Source organism: Juglans regia, chromosome 8 (genome assembly GCF_001411555.2).
Source record: "Juglans regia cultivar Chandler chromosome 8, Walnut 2.0, whole genome shotgun sequence".
Lineage (NCBI taxonomy): Eukaryota > Viridiplantae > Streptophyta > Magnoliopsida > Fagales > Juglandaceae > Juglans > Juglans regia.
In genome coordinates this window covers 29,345,823-29,367,573 of record NC_049908.1, presented here as the reverse complement: position 1 = coordinate 29,367,573, position 21,751 = coordinate 29,345,823, and the positions used below count along the sequence as shown (strand labels likewise).

The window sequence follows — 21,751 nt, the reverse complement described above, 5'->3', positions numbered from 1 at the left end:
GTCATCATGAGCTAGAGATGACTCATTCTCCCTCTTCGGCCTGTTCTTAAAAACAGGCATTAACCTACATAATCAAATAATTAAAGTGAGTACGAATTGGTAGAAGGATGTTGCAAAAAAATATACAATGTCTCGCTCCCCACTCAAGATCACAAGAATAACTCCAACAAAATTTGAAAAGAAAATTTAAAAAATGAAAGGAACTGTTCCTCTTAAAATAAGTTTTTTTGTTAACTTCTTTAATTTTTTTCACGTTTCATAAAGTTTTTATCATGAGTATGTTTCTAGCTATCTCAATTAAAACACAATATTCTCACAATATTATAGTTTTTGTCGAGTTTTATAAGGTTTTATCGTGAGTACTTTTACAAGGAAAAAAAATATAAAAGAAAGAGAAAAGGAAAGAGAAAGAAACAATAAAAGAATTTACATAGACTATGTTCTTGTTTCTTGTTTCTTTTTTTCTTTCAGGATCATGCCATAGCCACAAAAAACGCGTTTGCCCATTTAAATTAAAGAGAAAATTCAGTTGAAGTTAGCTAATGGTATTTTGCTCAACAGTGAAGGAAAATATGTTGTCTGAATTTATGCAATGAACTATGAAATTCTGTTGGTTTTGTATGAATTTAATTCTACAGGGTTTAAATAAAGTCCTACAGAATTATCATTAGAGTAAATTCCTTCAAGCTGGTCAGAGAAACGAGTGGTTTTACAGCTGCTTATCAAACTGATCTGTCATCAATGATCATCATCCTCTTCATGGAAAAAGAGTTATTGCCAGATTTTCCAAACCCTCAAGTCTTGTCAATGCAGATCCCATTCAAGTTCTCTTGGCCCTTTCCATTTGTCTAATGTGTTTTGTCAGCTCTATTTGGTTCTTACTTCATACTGCATTTAGCCTGCCAAGTGTAAATTAATATATGGTCTCTCTCTCATTAACCACAGAGAGTACAAGAGGAAATGGACAATAACAGTTTCTCTCTTCTTTGAGCATTCTTTGTTTCCTCCAGATATCAACTACATCCTCATATGACGTGGCAACTAGCTCATCCAGTCAACCTCGAAATCCCCTTGTCCTCATGCAGCATGAACTCATTGAACTGTACCTTATTGAACTCGATGAAGAGATATATTCAGGTTATGAAATGTTGTCTATCTAGAATCAGAGAAGTCAAGATATATGTTCCAATAAATATTCCCCAAGTTTGTATCAGGATAATCATTTTTTGACCAATCTTAAATTTCTAGTGCAGAAAGTGACCCTTCAATTGAAAGAGATCTAATAAGAAATCTTAATCCTTTTTCATGTCTAGGATCAGGGAGTCCAAGTCACTTTCTTTTTGATATTTCCTAAATTTGTTTTATTGGGAAAATCATTTGAGTTCAGTTTGAATGTTTCAACTTCTCATGTCTTAAAATTAGAATTGGATGATTCAGAGAATCTGATAGATCAAACCACGTGAATTCCACAATTAATGTCGTTTAGCTTTCATAATAAAAGACTCTTGCGTGTTTAAAGACTCGTCATTTTCAGTGGCGCCTGTATATATATATATGTATACTCCCAAGCCCACCATTAAAGGTGAGACTTTGAGAAGGTTTAAGGTTTTTCTCAATACCAATAGAAACCATAGCTTTGCAATGTCCCCTCTTTTCTCCATTTGCTATGCCTTATTACTTGGCTTAGCCATTTCGGGTTTTACTTTTTCATCCGCTGATTGCTACAAAATCTTGCATACAGGCCGCCGGCCTTTTGAAGACTTGTGTCCTTTGAACTTTTATTTTCTTAGGAAACTGATCGCTCAAGGTGCTCTTGAGCCTACATTTCCTGACATGCAAACAAAATGTCACTACATTCTTCAGGGGATCCGCCTAGTTCGATCCGAGTATCTTCGGACCGATTCAAGCTTTCTTCTTCCTCCTAATGTTTCCAAGGAATGCTGGCAATCGTACCGGAGCTTAGTTGGCGAGTTTTTAGATGGTTTTGATATCCAAACTGCTTGTGGGTATCATCCGGAATGGATTTCGAGGGGCTGCTTGAACATTAAATCTCAAGCAGAGTTTGAGAGCCTAATTCCTGTATCCAAATTGCAGGAAATTGGACGTTACTGTAACCAGTCTCTGGTGAGTAGTTCTGCTTGTGAATTGTGTTCCAAGATTTTGTCGAGTCTTGGTGATTCATACCTGCATGGTCCTGATAATGGAAATGTCTCGGATTGCACTGGATATCCATTTATGTATGCAGCTGCTGTGGTTAGTGAGTTGGGACCAACAGACAAAACAACTGCGAAGTGTTTGTTCTCGTTCTCGCTCGAACTTCCATTAATGCAGCCTTCCAACATTAAACGGCATACCCTTGTACTTTCCGGTGCTCTTGCTGGTTGTCTTTTAGGGTTCTTTGGGGCCTCTTCCGCAGTCTTGTTTCTTTGGTTGAGAAGAAAAAAAAGTGAGAGAGAGAAGAAGAATATCTCCAAAGATGAGACCGGTATAATTATGGGGTTGGGATCGATCAATGGAAGTACCAGCTTTGTCAAATTCGAATATGAAGACGTTAAAAAGGCTACCATGAACTTTTATAGGGAGAATCTAATTGGGAAGGGAGGATATGGGAATGTTTATAAGGGGATACTGCCTGATGGATCCCAAGTTGCTTTCAAAAGATTCAAGAACTGTTCTGCTGCTGGGGTTGCAACTTTTGCACATGAGGTAGAGGTAATTGCAAGTGTTAGGCATGTTAATCTTGTTTCTTTAAGAGGCTATTGTACCAAGATGGTTCCTTTGGAAGGTCATCAGAGAATAATTGTTTGTGACTTCATGCCTAATGGAAGCCTTTATGACCATCTCTTTGGATCAGAAATGAAGAAGCTTAGCTGGCCAATTCGTCAGAAGATTGCCCTTGGAACAGCCCGGGGATTGGCCTATTTACATTATGGAGCCCAGCCTGCGATCATCCACAGGGATATTAAGGCAAGTAACATACTTTTGGAAAAGATGTTCGAGCCAAAATTAGCAGACTTTGGGCTTGCGAGGTATAATGCAGAGGGAACGACACATTTGAACACAAGGGTGGCTGGGACTCTCGGTTATGTTGCCCCAGAGTATGCTATGTATGGGATGTTAACTGAAAGGAGTGATGTTTACAGCTTTGGGGTTGTGCTCCTTGAGCTTCTGAGTGGTAAAAAAGCACTTGAAATAGAAGAGGTTGGGAAGACTTCGCTTCTGACAGACTGGGCTTGGTCCTTGATGCAGAAAGGGAGAGCGGTGGATGTCATTGAAGAAGGGATGCCAGAATGTGAGTCACGCCAATTGATGGAGCAACATGTTGTCGTAGCAGTTCTTTGCTGTCATCCAATATTACATGCAAGACCGACAATGGACCAGGTTGTGAAGATGTTGGAAACCGATCCCTGCAATTCGAGTGTATGCCACCTCTTCTAGAAGACATTATGATGCAATATTATTTTTTGCCCGGCATGATCATCAGTTTCCGGTTATTTATTTATTTTTTTTACGGAAAATGATACTATGCTGTGTAAATTTATCTTCGCTCATGTATTTTTTTTTATTTGAATTGACTATTAATATATTGATATATATATATATTTAAAAAATATTTAAAAGATGTTTAAATAATATTTAAAAATAAAATAAAATTTATACTAGGAGAACACCAAACACAAACTTGGGTGGTAGAGTAACACTATCCTTTTTTCACACCGTATAGAATGCCAAGGTACATGTATTATATAAGTTTCATTGTATCATTCATTGATATGAATTACATGGGATAGTCTTTTAAGTGTGGAACAAAACATTTTCAAGAATAACGACCTTCTTAGATATAGATGAGCAATTAATCTCAATCGTATTACGTTTTGAACTTTCAGGAAGAAAATCAAGTGCATGTGTTAGAACTGGCCTGGCCGGGTGTTTTTGAAGTTTTTCCACTCCTTTTTGTTGTATCATTAATTATTCTCATTGGAAAAAAATCAGAGAATAATACGTAGAATAATGGCACTCTGGCCTGATTTGAATTCACAATCCATCTCAACTTATTTCATTATTAATTATAAATCATCTCAACTCATTTTCGAATCTAAACGAGAGCTGAGTCCTTCAATTGCAAAGTTAAGTTCCCTTATTGAAATCAGGTTCGGAGAAAACAACTTAAATGGCTTAGTCCCTAATAATTTTACTGAATTGAAATCGTTAAGGTCGTTGGATTTGAGTCGAAACAATCCTTCACCCACAACTCGAGATTTTGAAAGGTTATGATTGAGGAAAATTCTTTGTTGATCGTTAATACAATTGTTGATGTATCTCTCTTACTTGCTACTAGCCCGCCACCTGTTAGTCTAAAGCACTCAACGGAGAGAAGAATCAAGAGAGGCACTGTGTAGAAGAGAGAGAAGGAAAAAGGAGAGAGGAAAATAAGAGAGGAGATGATACAGAGAGAGTATAGAGAAAGGAAGAGAGCTCTTTTAAGAGCATTGGCATTGGTCTATGCATATGCATATGCAAAATCACCTCTTTTGCATAACCACTTTGACATTTAAGTAAAATTCCCACATTGGCTTATGCATATTTGAGACAAAATAATAATAAAATATTATTATTTTATTATTATTAATTTTTTGACTAAATACAATTTCATAGCATCTAAACATATATTAATACAATTTCATGCATCCAAATTTAGCAATTCCATATATAATAAATACATCAAATTTATATACACAAAAAATGAATCAAATGTGCTAATAAACAGCAGCAATTAACCCATGTATAAAAATCAACTTGATACAAGTTCCAAAAAGTTGATTTTGATACAAATTCATTACAATAGAAATTTGATTCAAGCCATCGAAATATTAAGCACTCCAGCATCCAGCATCCAGTAGCAGCAGCAGCAGCAAGTCCAACATCCAGCAGCAGACACAACTCCATTTATTTCCAGCAGCAGCAGCAACCACGAATCATTGGGACAAACAAGGAGTTCAGCAGCAGCAACCACAAAACAGCAGCATCACAGCAGCATCACAGCAGCATCACAACATCCAGCAGCAGCCGAAAACCACATCCAGAAGCACAAATTTCCAGCAACACAACTTTCCAGCAAAACCAAACCCCACCAACAACAAAATTCACCCAATTGATTCGTACCCACCCACCACCAACTACCAACCAAAATACACTTTCATATAGAGTTCCAGCAATACAATAATACTCAAAACATGTCACCAACCACCAACCAAAATACACTTTAATATAGAGTTTCAGCAATACAATAATACTCAAAACAGTGCACCACAGTAAAAAAAAATTATCAAAAACTGCACAAAACAAAGCATACAACTATATATGAGCTCTAGCCTTTTTCCTTTGTTCCTCAATTATTTCCATTTGAAGATTATGGAAATACTCTTGCTGCATAGAATTCATGGTCCCAATATCCAATTTCATAATTTCCATATCATTTTTCCTCATCTTTTCAGCAAGTATTATAGATCTTTCTTCTTGAGCCTTAATTTCAATTTCAACCATTCTCTTCTTAACAGCCAATAACTCAGACCTTTCATTGTCTAACCTCAAATTTGATTCTTTTCTCTCCAACATATGAATCTTCCTATAATGTGTCATTTCTCTTAAGGCATCACTAAATTCAGTATCTTCTATTTCCCTAGATTTTTTTTTTCTCTCTTTCTTTTTCAGCTTTTTTGCCCGGAGGTCTCTCACACTCCACGGGCACATTTTCCATCTCTTCTCCTAATTGTATTGAGTTTGGAATACTACCTGGACGTGAGACATTGTCTCTTCTTCTTATGCTGTCCACGTGTGTTTGCCATTTCGCTTGGTGTCTCAAAATATTCCAACAATGATCCATGGTGAAGTTGGTTTTTTGGGTCTCTCGGTATAAGATTTTTGCCTTGTCAATCTGAAATTTTATTTAACAATTAGTGGGACAAATCATTCATAATTAGAACAATAACAAAAAATAAACAGCAACAATTTTCTTAAACGATTATACCTTATCTTGCTCGGTTGCACCGCTTGGATGCATTCCTTCAACTTGAGCCATGGAACCACAAAATTTATTCACACATTTTTGAATGGCTGACCACCGATTGGTCAAAGAATTCACGGAACGTTCTTGACCGTTAGGTTTTTTATAAGTGGAATAATAATCATAAATTCTAGACCACAGTTGTGTGGAGGTTTGGTCAGTCCCCCGAATGGAATCTATACTAACGTTAAGCCAAGCTGAAATGAGGAGAGTATCTTCCTCAATAGTAAATGACACACCCCACTGGGATTTTTGTTTAGATGCCATTTTTTCCCGTTGGGGTTGTGTCGCTTGGACATCAACGAAAGCAGCATCCATAGTAGGGTTGTTACTGCCACCCTCACCACTTTCCAACAGTGTGGTGAAGAAGGGATCCTCATCAATTAAAGTATTCATCATTCAACAAAATATTGAAGGACAAAATGTTATTAAATTTTGCACATATTAAGCAAAACAGGGTGCACATATTGTAGGGCTTCAATAACAAACCACAAGCCAAAGAGAACCAGCAAAACCAGCAATTTGATCAAGTAAAAACAGGGGCCAAAACATGAGTTCCATAAGTGTACATAGATAAAGTAAAAACAGGGGCCAAAACCAGAACCAAATGCATTCAGTTATACCAAGTTATACCAGTTATACCAGCAAAACCAGCAATTTGATCAAGTAAAAACAGGGGCCAAAACCAGAACCAAATGCATTCAGTTATACCAAAACCAGGGGCCAAAACCAGAACCAAATGCATTCAGTTATACCAAGTTATACCAGCAAAACCAGCAATTTGATCAAGTAAAAACAGGGGCCAAAACATGAGTTCCATAAGTATACATAGATCAAGTAAAAACAGGGGCCAAAACCAGAACCAAATGCATTCAGTTATACCAAGTTTAACCCAATATTCAGTTTGGCCCCAAACCAGAACCAGTTTGTACATTGAAGAAACCCTAATCTAAAACCAGCATAATCGAAACCAGCATCATCGAAATCATCATCATCGAAACCCTAGTCTTTCGTGTAAATTTAAGCCATCGAAACCAGAAACCCTCTCTTTCTCAGTGCAAAAATATGTTGTTAGTTAGGCTTAATCTAAAACCCTAATCTAAAACTAAGAACAAGAAATGAAGAAATAGCACAAATCAAAACCGTGAAGGGATAGAAACACATCGAAACCGTGAAGAACAGAGGGAGCCCAGAGCTATTTCATACCTGAAATGTAGGGAACCAAATAGAAAAATCAACCGTGATGAGCCCAGAGCCGTCGTGAGAGAGAGGTGCACAGGTTTGATCTCCGTTGGGTTTTCGAGTCGAGAGAGGGGAGAACCAAAGAACTGAAACGAAAAGGGAGAAAAGAAAAGAAAATAATCCGTCTTGGGGGGGGTCGGTCGAGAGAGAAGAGAGAGAATTAATTATTAAAATATAATATGTAGGGTGAATAGTTGTTATCTAAATTTAGATAACAACTGTTCATAGGTAGCCAAATTTATAGATATGCATAATCCAATGTGGATGATTTTAAGGTCATATTATCTAAATATAACTATGCATATGCATATGCATAGTCCAATGTCAATGCTCTAATGCACTAACATCCACCATAAAACATATATACCTCATATTGTTGAGATTCTATTGGCCGGTATAAATTGAGATTTCTCACCCGATTAGTTCTGAGTTTTTCTCAAGAAGATGATGTTTACAGCTTTGTGATTGAACAATTCTTACACGTCATCCATAATTTTTTTTTTAACTTTTTATAAATATATCTAAACTCATTTTAACATTTTAAATATATTTAAATTTATAATTTTAGATAGATTTTATAAATTATAAAATTTATTTTATTATTTTAATTAATTATTATTTATAAAAATTCAATTCAACTCAACATGTAGATAAAATCTAAATATCTCGATCGTCTTTTTCTTTTGAATTTTAATGATTGTAACATATGTACATTGAAAATGACTTTATGGTCCACAACATGTACGAGGATGGAGGGGTAAATGGGAAAGAAGAAGGGTGAACAGAAACTCTCATTAATGATTAAACCCAGCATTAATGAGAATTTTCGCCTTCAACAAGAATTTTCCATGGTGTGTAATAATTCATCTCAACAAACTCTCCCCAGTAGCACCAGTTCTCTGTGATGATCTCTCTCCCTCTTTCACCCATAAGTTCTTAAGTCTCATCTTGCTATTCATGTTTCTCCATCTTGCATTGGAGAAATGGAGAGAGAAAGTATGGAAGCAGGACTACTACCAAAGTACTCCGTCATTGTTGAAGCCAATCCCAGTATTGGAGAAGTTGGAGACATCGCGCCAAGTACAGGTGCCTCAGCCACACCTGTTGTTGTGCTCAGCACCATGGTCGCCCTCTGCGGTTCAATCAGCATAGGCTACGCTGTAAGTAAAACAAGATAATAGCATGTAGAGCATGAACCATTTGTCTCCTACCGTAACTCAGCAGGGAAGGGAAAAAAAACTCATTCCTTTAAGATAAACCCCCCCTCGAAAAAAAAACACTCACGAGTCTTTATGCTGAGACATAAAATATAGGAGGAAATTTTATTTTGTATCCCAAATTGTAACCATTTTTTCAAATTACATCTCCTCAGTTTACACTTCACATAGTTAATTTAATGGAGCACCATGCATATGAAAGGCATGTGAGCTTTTGTCATTTTTGTTTGGTTGTTTTTTTTTTTTTTCCTTATGACTTAAGAATAATTATGTACTTCTAAAAATATATTAAGAGTTAAAGAGTATCTCATATGATCTGTGAATAGTAGTGAAGTAATCCGAGAACATGTCATAACAGTTATGTTCTCAAACAAGCCTATAGTCTTTACAATGAGAGATTTTTTGGATGATTATTTGAAAAGCCTAGGATTTCATTATATGTATCTATGCAGATGGATGTGAGGTGTACATTAGTTCTAGGGTGAACAAGTATCGTGTACTCATTTAAAAAAAAATGGAGTCTACAATTAAAAAAAAAATTTGTTTCACGTAAATCCCAGATTTAACAGTATTTTTCAAAAAAAGTGCGTGAGACTTGCACATTCTAAGACTGTTAATATATGATAGTGCGCATTGGGCAGGTGTAAGACCAGGTAAAAATAAAGATTGAGTCACATAAACAAATTGCTTCACCTCACAAAAGAACTACACTATGTAGGATGATACATCTATAGTTACAGAGTCCTATGAAAAAATGAGAAAAAAAAAAAAGTCCCATATAAAAAAAGGTCTTATAGTTGCATTGTCTACGAGCATTTCTCTGTAAAAGTACTTTAAGATAAAGAAGATTTTTATTACCAAGAAATTGTACTAAAGGTCATTACAGATTTTCATTATGATTCGGTTGGCTTGGTCTAAAATATGCAACATGACTCGTTTGAAGTTAGGATATTCATCATCTGCTGAATCCGGGATTATGGATGACTTGGGCCTCTCTTTGGCAGCAGTAAGTACGACTTCATCACTTTACGTTTCTTTTTTTTGCAAATTATTACTTTATATATATATATATATAGGTCTATCTTAATCAGTCAGGAAAATTCAAGCGCCAGTTACTAAATTAGGCGCTGAGTTATCTTTGAAATTTCTTTGGAGTTTACACCTTCAACGAATTGTCCACAATGCTGAACTTCAGTGGAATGAAAAATGTGACATTTTTTTCTGCCTCTCGTAGTATTCAGTTTTTGGTTCCATATTAACTATTGGAGGAGTGATAGGTGGGCTAATAAATGGAAAGATGGCGGATATTATCGGTCGGAGAGGGGTAAGTTTCTCTTGTCACCTTGCAGCTTAAGGCTTGTGAGAAAATTTTTTATTTGAAAATTAGAAGTTGATTTTTTTTTATTCATTTCAAGCTCTTGTTGATATCATAATGCAGGCAATGTGGTTCTCCTGTATATTCAGCTTTGCTGGTTGGCTTGTTGTGGCATTTGCAAAGGTTTCTTTTCCTCTTTCTCTTCTTTCCCTCCTCTAAAGCATGTTGTATTCGACTGCCAATAAGCTGAATTAGTGCTACCAATCATCCGATCTATGCATTTTCTCTTAGAAGTCAATTGGAGTATCAGGGTTTGATGGAAGCAACTATATATAGTATGAGTTCTGATTTCCTGAAAGAAGTGTTCTGATTTCAAACTAAGTTTTTAAAGGAATTTTTTGGTTTTGTAATTAACTTCTAATCTCAATTTTTTTTCCAGTTACCTGGTTACTCTGTCACAAGCTTGAAAAAAGTGTCAATAGTAGGATAGTGGAAAGCATCATAATAATATTTACGTTAGTTATTCTCAGAAGATGCTGCTGTTTGTTTTTAATTTCAAGTTAAAGAAGGGGCAGACAATTGAAAATATTATACAAAATCAGTACGAACCAAGTGGAGGAAATTACTCCTATATATCTCTCTACTGGGCTTCAACTAATTATAGAGTTTAATGCTTGATATAGAATGCTTGGTGTTTGGATCTTGGAAGAATGTTGCTGGGTATTGGCGTTGGGATATTTTACTATGTGGTAATCTTCTATGAAAACATTTATAATTGTTTTACTTACTTAAATGAAATGAATAAGGAATAAACTCTTATGACCAAACAGGTACCTGTATACATTGCAGAAGTAACACCTAAGAATATTAGGGGACAATTTACATCAGCTAATCAGGTATAACTCTGTCATTGCAGTATTAAATTGAATAGTCAACTTCTTGTTCTCATGCATCTCGTATAAGTGTGCAGCTGATGATGACTTGTGGACTTTCACTAATATATTTCACTGGGAATTTCTTTACCTGGCGCACCTTGGCTTTAATTGGTACCTTGTTATTATTCCTCTGTGTAAATTTAATTTCAAGATGAATTATTCTAGAAGAACAAAGTTCTATTCAAATGGATTTTAATTTCAGGTACTATTCCTTGTCTAGTACAAATTGCGGGATTATTCTTTATTCCAGAGTCTCCTAGATGGTTGGTGAGTCCACATATTTTGTTTAGAAAGTCATTTATATGGTGTTTTGGTTTGTTTGATGAAAAGGAATGTAATGTATGCTTTATATGTTTTCAATGGCCTTTTCAAGTATGCTTCGAAGAGAAAACATAAGAAGACTGCTTAATCTATACTTCTAACTTCTTATGTTTCTGAAAAGAGAAAATGAGCATATATTAGGATGCTGAGATGATGAGACCTACTGGTTTGCAGGCAAAAATTGGTAAAAAACAAAAGCTTGAAGCTGCTCTGCAGCTTCTTAGGGGGAAGAATGCTGATATCTCTCAGGAAGCAGCTGATATCAGAGTAACCTTCCAATTTTGTGTTTCTATGACACTATCTCTTTTACAGCCTTCACTAAAGAAAATTTTTTTCTCATTTTTTATGTTCTATTACCTTTTTTTATTACAACAATGAGAGAATGAGATATTCTCCTTTTTCACAGGATTTTACAGAATCCTTACAACAGCAAACGAAAACGCAAATCATAGACTTGTTCCAGCGCAGATATGTTAATATACTCATTGTAAGCCCCACACATTATGGCACCTTTACTTTTCCTTGCTTGTCCAATCTTTTGCTGTATGTTATTTAAATTGATTAGGTTGGACTTGGGTTGATGTTACTGCACCAATTTGGAGGAGTCAATGCGATTGCATCTTATGCAAGCTCTATATTTGTCGAAGCTGGTAAGTTAAAGGGTTTAAGAATTGTTTCATATAACTAAAGAAAAATGAAGAAGTGATAGTTACTGTGGTTCATGGAAGGTTTTTCAAGTAGCATTGGGACTGTATCACTGGCCATCGTCCAGGTACTTGGTTCACTGTATCTGTTAATAGCTGCAGGATTATGCATGATGTATCTCCCAAACATGTAAACCTTCTTTTTGCAGATTCCAGCTGCTGCTGTGGGTGTAATCTTGGCGGATAAATTGGGAAGACGACCACTTCTTATGGTGAGGATGGCAAAGAGTCGGCTATAATTATAAGGCATAGTTCATTAGTAAATCAGTAGCAGTAAAGTTGACCAATTGTTGCAGGTTTCTGCTGCTGGAATGTGCTTGAGTTGCTTCCTTGTAGGCTTGTCATTTGGCTATCAGGTTACTATCAAAACCAATCAATAGCTTCTGTGTTTGTGGTTATGCTTTCCACATACTTGATTGATCCATTGTTTAAATGATTTTGTTATGAGCAGGACAGAATCCGGTCGAAGGAACTCACTTCCATCTTGGTGCTAATCGGGATCCTGGTAATCTAAAATACCACAAAGATGATTTTGCCCCCTAATGGTTGCTCTACATACAGTAACAGTAGTCTTCTTGACAAGGACTTTCTAGTCACCTATAGCTTCAATTGCTAACATGGCAAACTATGCACCTTCTTATGTTTCCTTTTCTTTTGAATCCTAAAGGCAACAACAATCAGTTTTGACCAAGGTTTATGTAGTGATAGATCAAATTGAGGTTCATGTGATTAACTGCCCAAAAATCCACGCAGGGGAATAATGTTGCTCAGGGACTAGGCATGGCAGGATTGCCATGGGTTATAGCATCAGAGGTATTATCGAACTCTGAACCCTTTTAAAAACCTTTCAAGGGCTAGTTTGATTACCAAGAATCTTAAATCTTGAGAATTATATAACTTCAATGGAGGATGACTTTCCATTTCAGATATTCCCTATAAACATCAAGGGAATGGCTGGAAGCCTTGTGACTATAATGAACTTGTCCTCTTCTTGGATTATGGTATACTCTTTCAATTTCATGATGGAATGGAGCAAAGCAGGTTACTGTCTCTATACTCTCATATATTATAGGCACTTTCATTAATTTCTAGTAAACTGTTTCTTGCTTCCTCTTTTGTAATGTAATAATGCTACCTCAGGAACATTTTTCATATTCTCTGGAGCTTGTGGTTTGACTGTATATTCGTCGCAAAACTGGTACCAGAGACCAAGGGACGAGCTTTGGAAGAAATGCAAGCATCAATCACTCATACGCTGGAATAAAGATAAAAAAGGAGAAATGCTGTTCTTTATTTTGAATTGCATCATCTCTTTGTTGCACAGGTTTACATGTCACGTTGTAAATGGTTTTTTATTTACGTGATTGACTTATGAAATCGATTTATATTATATGGAAGGTATATATGGTGTAGAACTATGGAGTGAATGATCATAATCCTCACTTCCTCAAGCGAGATTGGGTCGACTTGTGAAAAAATATTCTAACGGAAGTATCACCATATTGTCGAATTTCTGCCCAATTTTCGTCCATTTTTGTTCTCCATATTTCTACATCTCAATGTTATTATCATCCAATACTACCCATCATCGAAGAGTTTTGGTTCCAGTTGCTTCATGATTTATGATGTCAAGTAATCGCATTTTCTAACCACTAGAATATCAAACCGCACTAACTGCAACCTGCTGAAGTTCACAACTAATTCTAGAGCTAGGGAAAGAGAAAGCTCTGCCCCAAGCCTCCAACGGTCGAAGAAGGAAATGAAGATAGCGAACAATGATGTTGTCTGCAACTACGTAATACTTGCATATAACCAAATCTTAAAAATGGAATGAAAGGTCATATAGCCGACGGGGTCTTCTTTTAACAAGGAAAAAGTGTTGAGTTTTCATCCGCCATGGCACAGGATTAGAGATTATTCAGTGACCTACCAAAAAGAAAAAAAAATGTCGCTTTTTTATTCGATTTCTTAAATCTCTATCGATGGAGGGTTCTGAAAATAGATAAAAGAGGCAAGAACGATAGCCTGTATCACATGCAAGAAAAACTGAAAAACAGACAAAAGTTAAAAGAGGCAAGAACGATAGTCTCTATCACATGCAAGAAAAACTGGAAAACAGACAAAAGCTTTACAACCCAAGTGGGTCCTGAGGGACCCGGCACCACTTTATTTCTATATTCAGATCAGAAAAAAAAAAAATAGAGAAAAAAAGATGGAACCCACTCACCTATTCCTCTCTTTGTCTCCGTCTTCATTACTTCATCCATTAACACACCAAAAAAAAAAAAAAAAATCTCCCTTTCAATTCGAGACATTTCTTTGCCGACCAAGAAATATACGATATGGGCAGAGAAAGCATAGAAGGAGGAGAACTTTCAAGTCCTCTAGTTGCCAAGAAAAACGATGGAGCATGCGCCAGTGGTGGTGGCGGTGGGCACAGTGGTGGCTCTTCGGCCACAGGCGTTATTGTGTTTAGTACTCTGGTTGCTGTCTCCGGTTCCTATGTTTTTGGATCAGCTGTAAGTTCTCTTCCTTTTGGCGCTTGTGATCAGACAGGAGCAGTGGAAGTTCATGCATTTTTCTATGAAATGTAGAGTTAATAGAGTTATCTGGTAAATATTTCAGGACATGATCTTTCTTTTCGATTTCTAATTTTGCAACACACCCTCATTTAATAAACCCAATATTCACACCCTCAAGAGAACCATACCAAAACATGAAGCTCAAGATGCTCACCCAAGTGAAGGGGGCATTACCTCGTCAACCCAAAAGCTTAGCCGTAGTTTGGACAAAGTATATACCAAGTACTCACTTTATTTTTCCTCGAGGATTTAACATTCACACATGTCCTCACAAAGAAAAAAAAAATTGCAGCTGAATGATTCGGTTGTAGATTCGTTAATGGAAAGTCTTTTGTGCTAAAAGATAGTGAGACATCAGTGGCCATCTCAATATGGGGTTCCTAGAGTTAGATATGCTGAGTACTGAATAGATAGTTTTATATAATTGATTTTTCAGGTGGGATATTCATCACCTGCTCAGTCTGGAATCATGGATGAGCAGGGCCTGACTGTGGCAGAGGTGAGTGTAATATTATAAGCGCTCTTTTACTCTGGCAATGATATTGCCAGAGAATTTGTAAGCATTTGAACCGCCTTCCTCAAAAAGTAACTGATTCTGCTATGAATATGACGCTTGCCTTACTTTTAGTACTTTTCCATTGATACATATCATTAATATTCATGTGAATTGTTCTATTTATGCCTCTACCTCCAAAAACAGTTTTCAACTGGGATGCAATATAAGAGAATTGGCAAAAGAAGTTCATTGTGACTCGAGAAGTGCTAAAAACAAGTTAAAAGGCACGTAATTTTGACTGAATGACATCTCAGAGTACAGTTGGTAGTCGAAATTATTGTCAAGGACTTGATGATTTGGAGAAATAAAACTTTATAGAGTAGTCACTATTAGAGCTCCCTCAATTAAGTGAAATGTTGTATCCAAATTGCTTTATGAAAAATCAATTATGTTGAATCCTTTGGTTATTTCCTTGCACATTTTTGTATGTGATGCCCTTGGAATTTTTTGTTCGTAATGCAGTATTCACTTTTTGGTTCAATATTGACAATTGGAGCAATGATAGGTGCATTAGTGAGTGGCAAAATGGCAGATTACATAGGCAGAAGCGGTGTAAGTGTTTCCATCACCATGGAATTAAATCCATTCATTTTCTAAGCTTCAAATTCCAAACATATCACCAGCTTTTCTTATCTTTTTGCTGTTTTGCAAGGTAGGCAATGGGCCTTTCAGAGATACTCTGCCTGGCAGGGTGGCTAATCATTGTATTCTCTAAGGTTTTGAATCCTGTCCTCCCCCTCCCCATCAACTCTCTTTTGGTTATTTCCAATTCATGAAACTCCATACGGTCACGGAGCAGAATGATTAATGCTGACATGGGTGTCCTTATGTAAACAAATGTAGAATGGTAGTCTTGGACTAAGTTCTGTGAATGAAAAATAACTCTCTCTCTCTCTCTCTCTGTGTTTTTTGGCTTCCAATTTCCAAAAATTTATGTTAAACATGCTTGAAATTCAATAAATTTTACCTTGGAAAGATCTTTTTACCAAGATATTGAAATAACCATGGCAGCATCAGAATTATTCATCTTTGTATTTCCTCTTACATAACTGAATATTTGATGGTCATTAAGTGGTCAGAAAGAATCGCACGATGAAGTTGTTTTAGAAATCACTTTGTACTAAGCAAATGTAATAGCTCAGGTTCACTTCATAATGCTGGATATATTGTTGTTGTTGCAAGGTCAATTGGTGCCTCGACCTTGGGAGACTGTTGGTTGGTTGTGGGATGGGACTTCTTTCTTATGTGGTAAGTCTATGGATTGCAATCCTTATAAATATCATCAATGTGCATGATAAAGTTAAGTGCATTCCGGTTTTCAATCAGGTACCTGTATATATAGCAGAAATAACACCTAAGAATCTTCGAGGAGGGTTTACAACCGTTCATCAGGTAGAGCAAAAAAGCCTCAAAGATTTGGAAATCAATGTGAATTCAACTTTTATTCACCTACTGACAGCCTGTTCTGCAGTTGATGATATGTTGTGGCGTGTCATTAACATATCTAATTGGAGCTTTTGTAAACTGGCGGGCTTTGGCTCTTATTGGTAAGTTTCTCTGCTCTTTCTACTGTATTCTTTTTATTTGAAGGTAGTTTCCTAATTAGAGTGCTTCTATTTTACTTTATTTCAGGAACCATTCCGTGTCTAGTACAACTTCTTGGTATATTTTTCATTCCAGAGTCTCCAAGATGGCTGGTAAGTTATTGTTACTATTTTAATGTGTTTGGTTCAAGTTACTCTCCAGATAATGAATTTGAAATAAAAAACAAATAGTTAAGGTTTTGTTATTCAAGGCCTTTTCCTATACAGTTTTTTACTTGAGTACATGTCATTCAACATGTTATGGAGGTGGCAAATAAAATGCAAGCATGGGCTGAAATGCTTCCTTGATGATCCCGTTTGGTTGCAGGCAAAGATTGGTCGAGAGAAAGAGTGTGAAACTGCTCTTCAGCGACTCAGGGGGGAGAATGCAGATATCTCACAGGAAGCTGCTGAGATCAGGGTAAGCTTCGAACTCAGTGAAAAGCTATGAGAGAATTACTCTCTGTTTCCAATCTAAGTAGCAAAATTACAAACCTAAAATAGTTTTTATTTTTCCCCAAACTTTTTCTCAGAAACTAGTGTTGACCTTGTTTTCAAATTGCTGTATAGGATTACACAGAAACCCTTCAACAGCTTTCGGAAGCTAGTTTTCTCGACTTATTTCAACGACAATATGCTCATTCACTTATCGTAAGCTCTCTAATCTAAGCCTTGTAGCATGGTTCATTTTTTAAACTTGTTTGATCCTGTTATGTCTAACCTAAGAAAGGGGTTAGGTTGGAGTTGGTCTCATGGTACTACAACAATTTGGAGGGGTCAATGGCATTGCATTTTATGCAAGTTCTATATTCATATCAGCTGGTAGGGATATAATCTTTTTCAGTGCTTCCGAAATTTAAGAAGTGAGAAGAAAAATGTAATTTGAGTAACATAATGCAGGGTTTTCGGGTAGTCTTGGGACTATAGCAATGGTCGCTGTTCAGGTTATTGACACTCTTTAGTGTAGTTCTAACATTTTTTTATGCTTGATGTTTTCTAAGATGATGTTGATTGTCTTCTACAGATTCCAATGACGGCCTTGGGTGTAGTCTTAATGGATAAATCCGGACGACGACCACTGCTACTGGTAAGAAAGTTTAGGAGTCTATACTTCGATGGAATTTAATGAAAAACAATTCTAAAGCCTACATGTTAGCAGGTTTCTGCAGCAGGAACATGCTTAGGCTGCTTGCTCGTGGGGCTGTCCTTTGTCTTGCAGGTGAAGCCTGAATAAAATCTATTTCTCTTGAATTCAATCTCATCATTTTAGTTGAGCTTTTCTTGCAAGAATAAAACTTCCATTGTGCAGGACCTTCAAGAATGGACAGAGATCACTCCGATTTCAGCACTTGTTGGTGTACTGGTAATGCAATTATACTAAAAGGAAAGACAGTGGAAAGCTTTTGTCTCCAACTTTGGTCATGTTATTAACTAAATTCCCATTACTTCGAACTTATAAAAAAATATTACCTGTGGGTTGTGGTCGACCAATCTTTAGCATTTTGGAAATGCTTTTTGCTCTTTGAAAGTGAGAGTCATGCCCATAAAGGATTGAGTACTTCAAAATTGCTATCAAGTTAATATAATTTCGTATGAGATTTTTGCATTTTCATTTTAATCTGATTATGGTGACCAATGATCCTGGAGACTGGAGTTCACTTTAATATTTGCTTACACCTCATATGAGTAGCCAAATTCTTGGAGATTTCATGATTGATTAACTTGGAATTTATGTTGATCTGTTTGGTTGTGCAATAAGGTATACACAGGATCTTTCTCATTAGGCATGGGAGGAATACCTTGGGTCATAATGTCAGAGGTAAATTAACCTTGAATCTACTACATCATCTATTATGATCAAAATAGTTGGAATGAAAGTCAATTCGGGCATCAGAGCCGACGGTTGACTGAAACCACAAGTTGTTTTTGCCTCAGATATTTCCCATAAACATGAAGGGTATGGCTGGTAGCCTTGTGACATTGGTTAGCTGGTTAGGTTCTTGGATTGTCTCATATGCTTTTAACTTCCTAATGGATTGGAGTTCAGCAGGTAATGCTTAATATATAGTTTGTATGGGGTACAAACTACAGTATTACTCATCACTCTTACTATTTATTTTATGTTTGTACTACTAATAATTTCAATTAACTTTTGACAGGAACATTCTTCATTTTTTCAAGCATCTGTGGCTTAACTGTTGTGTTCGTGGCGAAGTTGGTGCCAGAGACCAAGGGTCGAACACTGGAAGAAATTCAGGCATCAATGAATTCATTTTCAGCAAAAAGATAAATTCTGCATGACTGTACAACAGCACCAATCCGTGTTTGAATAAGCAAAATGACTGAAAATAAAAGAATTTCTTGAGTCAGAGAGAATCACAGACTAATTAGCTTGTGCCTGGTTGGTCAAGAATATAATTTTGATGGTTTATATCTGATTAATGATGCAAATTAAGTAAGAAAATTAGGGAAACCTGAATGCATTGATCATGGATATAATGTGCTTAATTTATATAATGCATGAATGGTAGGTCATTTCGTTAAGAAGTTAAACTTAACTTCCTGTCTCTGACATGCACTATCCCTCTAAAAAAACTTAGTAATATTATATATAATTGTAGAATGCGCGAGTGTCGAGTAGTTGTTTTGAAAAAGAGTAACGCCCACTATGAAAAAATTAATTGTCTTTTTATGTAAGTATCGTTTTTATTCATTTTTTTAAAAACGATTATACGGTGATTACATACTCACGACTGCAATTATCATTTCTCAAAAAAGACTACACCACATGAAGATTGACATGTTCACCAAATCTCCAGACCTAATTATAATTTCCTCGTAAAGGATAATCCCAACACAAATTCCAATCCAACATAAAACTAATCAACAATTCTCTCCCTCTCATCTCTGATCATCTCTTGCAGAATCACAGCCACATGACCCTCCACCATTAGTACGTACCTCTTCCAACACCACAAAACCGTGCATGGTTCAGTCCATCCTGTCCACAGCATCCTAGCTAGTCATGTATAGCCAATCTCGCTAACCTTCTACCCATGACTACGTACCACAATCAGTACTGCATTCTCCTACAATATATGTCTGCTGCCAACTTTCCGATAATCGTCTCACCATAAGCGTCATTAATTATTACTTGTGCCATCCAGCTTTGCAGCTTCTTGTCTTCGTTCACGGATAGCTTCCGCCGGCAAGAATGGAAAGCTTTACTCTTGCACGTCTGTAGTACATGCATCTTTAAATGATTGTGATCAGGACATTACAGATCATCTTTGGACAAGAAGTTCAAACTCAGTTTGACATATTTTGTTCAGCCTTTGTATCACAAACATGGTACTGCTCTAAATAATAATAATAATATAGTAATACTACATACAGTCGTAGAATGCGTAAATACCGTGCAGTCACTTTGAAAAATAGTAGGGTCTACTATTAAAAAATTAATTTATTTTCATGTACGTCTCATATTTATTCATTTTTTTAAAGCGGCTGTACGACGCTTACATACTTACGACTGCCAGTATTATTTCTCATAATAATAATAATAATAATAATATAGTAGAATAATTAAGTGGTAGGGAAAACAAATGGGAAAGTACGTAATAAAAAATCAAATAAGTAATAAGTACTACAATAAGATGAAATGTTTTTATTTTCCTCTATTGAATTAGTAATATGAATAATTATTCTCATCAGTTACTGTTTACTACCCCACAATCCACTCCTGATAGTTTATTTTATTTTATTTTAGTACATATATGATAATGAATAACACTATATATAATCGTAAAATATATAAGTATCGTGTAGTCATTTTAAAAAAAATAGAATATATTATTAAAAATTATTATTTTTTTCATATAAATCTCATATTTATTTATTTTTTTAAAATAATTATACCACACTTTCACATTTCTCCTTAATAATAGATTCTTTCTTTCCTATTGGCTAGGTTTGGGAAGCGGAAAAAAAGGTACTGTCATCCCTTAAGCCATGTGGTTCCACATGAACTGAACACGTAGTCGATTCTCCCGAGGATAAGAAGTGCGTGGCAGTGGTCTTTCATAAATTAGCAGTGAATGATATTGATATGCAAAATCAACGGTCCAAATCACGGATACTGCTTGCCGATGTGGACTGCTGAACTACACGACCGTTAATGAGGTAGGAAGCAAGCAAGCACACTTTCTTGGAAAGTTCACGTGTGGATTGGATTGGATTGGATTGGCTGGCACTGTATATGATGTGTACGTACATGTTGCATATATGATTTGCAAATCATGATGTCGTGATCTCATTCACATGATCATTATATATGTATATGGTCACATGGCATTGACAAATCTTATTCTTTTGATAGATTTTTGATCAGATGGTACAAATTTTCTAACAAACCTTACCCACGCATTGATGGAGCATTATCTCCATATATGATAGCCCCATCCACAATTGAAAGCTTATTTTAGCTAGAAAAGTCAATTTAATTAAGTTAAAAGATTTACAAATTAATTAATTAATCTTATGAATGATAAGCGAATCACAAATTCAATATAAAAAAAAAATGATCATTTATAAGATAAAAGATTTGTTGTTGATAGGTTATTAATTAGGTGAAAAACGCTAATTGTATTTAAGAAAAACTTACAAAAAAAAAAAAATTATTTCTTCATGTGTTAGTTATTGATGTGCTTAAAATTATAAAATTTAAAATATAAAAATTGAATTTTAAAAGGAAACTGACAAAATGAGTTTTTATAAATTTTTTGTAAGTAAAATTGTAAATACATGTAACACTACTCTAATTAGGTTGTGACCTATCAATATATATATTAATAGTTTGAAAAATAGTATTAGTAAGAGTTTTAACTTTTAAACCATTATATATCTTTTATCTTCTCCTAGGGCTAAAATCAAATGATTTATAAGATTGTGAAAGATAATATAAAGAAATTAATAATTTGATATCATATCAAAACATAATGAAAGAATAATGAATAATAGTTTTCAATTAAATAATGATAGATATAATTGATGTGTAAGTTTTGTACACTTCTTTTGAAAAAAGTGGAGTCTATTATAAAAAAAATTGATTTTTTTAACATTTTCACGTTGTTCATATATTAATTTTTCGTACTTTTTTTTTTTAAATGTGTTAGAGTATTTACATACTTTAAAACTGTATAAATTATTTTTCTTTTATAAAACGACGTTGAC

The 21,751-nt window shown here is 35.5% G+C and overlaps 2 protein-coding genes and 1 pseudogene across 3 annotated transcripts; all 3 read left to right on the top strand.

The window, feature by feature from the left end:
* The first annotated feature begins 1,641 nt into the window (after positions 1-1,641).
* LOC108981526 (probable LRR receptor-like serine/threonine-protein kinase RKF3) lies at positions 1,642-3,438 on the top strand. The gene has a single exon (XM_035692853.1). The coding sequence runs from the start codon at positions 1,642-1,644 to the stop codon at positions 3,436-3,438; it is 1,797 nt and encodes a 598-aa protein (XP_035548746.1).
* A 4,696-nt stretch (positions 3,439-8,134) lies between these two features.
* On the top strand, positions 8,135-13,129 carry LOC109002379 (annotated as a pseudogene).
* Positions 13,130-14,056: 927 nt separating this feature from the next.
* Positions 14,057-18,892, top strand: LOC109004537 (sugar transporter ERD6-like 5). Of its 2 annotated transcripts, XM_018983111.2 has the most exons (18): positions 14,057-14,317; positions 14,817-14,879; positions 15,399-15,488; positions 15,593-15,652; positions 16,119-16,184; positions 16,263-16,328; positions 16,408-16,483; positions 16,569-16,633; positions 16,848-16,940; positions 17,090-17,170; positions 17,257-17,341; positions 17,420-17,463; positions 17,544-17,606; positions 17,679-17,738; positions 17,829-17,882; positions 18,279-18,338; positions 18,455-18,569; positions 18,679-18,892. In XM_018983111.2, the coding sequence occupies exons 1-18, from the start codon at positions 14,141-14,143 to the stop codon at positions 18,807-18,809; spliced, it is 1,449 nt and encodes a 482-aa protein (XP_018838656.1). In that variant the 5' UTR covers positions 14,057-14,140; the 3' UTR covers positions 18,810-18,892. The 2 variants fall into 2 exon arrangements, with proteins under 2 accessions (XP_018838656.1, XP_035549172.1); XM_035693279.1 differs by lacking the exons at positions 17,257-17,341; positions 17,420-17,463.
* Positions 18,893-21,751: the final 2,859 nt, after the last annotated feature.

Excerpts from the sequence above, each read along its gene's own strand:
- LOC109004537 (XM_018983111.2), top strand. The coding sequence starts at position 14,141 with ATGGGCAGAGAAAGCATAGAAGGAGGAGAACTTTCAAGTCCTCTAGTT. Across the intron at positions 17,464-17,543 it reads TAGCAATGGTCGCTGTTCAG|ATTCCAATGACGGCCTTGGG; the intron begins GTTATTGACACT and ends TGTCTTCTACAG. Across the intron at positions 18,570-18,678 it reads AATGGATTGGAGTTCAGCAG|GAACATTCTTCATTTTTTCA; the intron begins GTAATGCTTAAT and ends AACTTTTGACAG.
- LOC108981526 (XM_035692853.1), top strand. The coding sequence starts at position 1,642 with ATGTCCCCTCTTTTCTCCATTTGCTATGCCTTATTACTTGGCTTAGCC.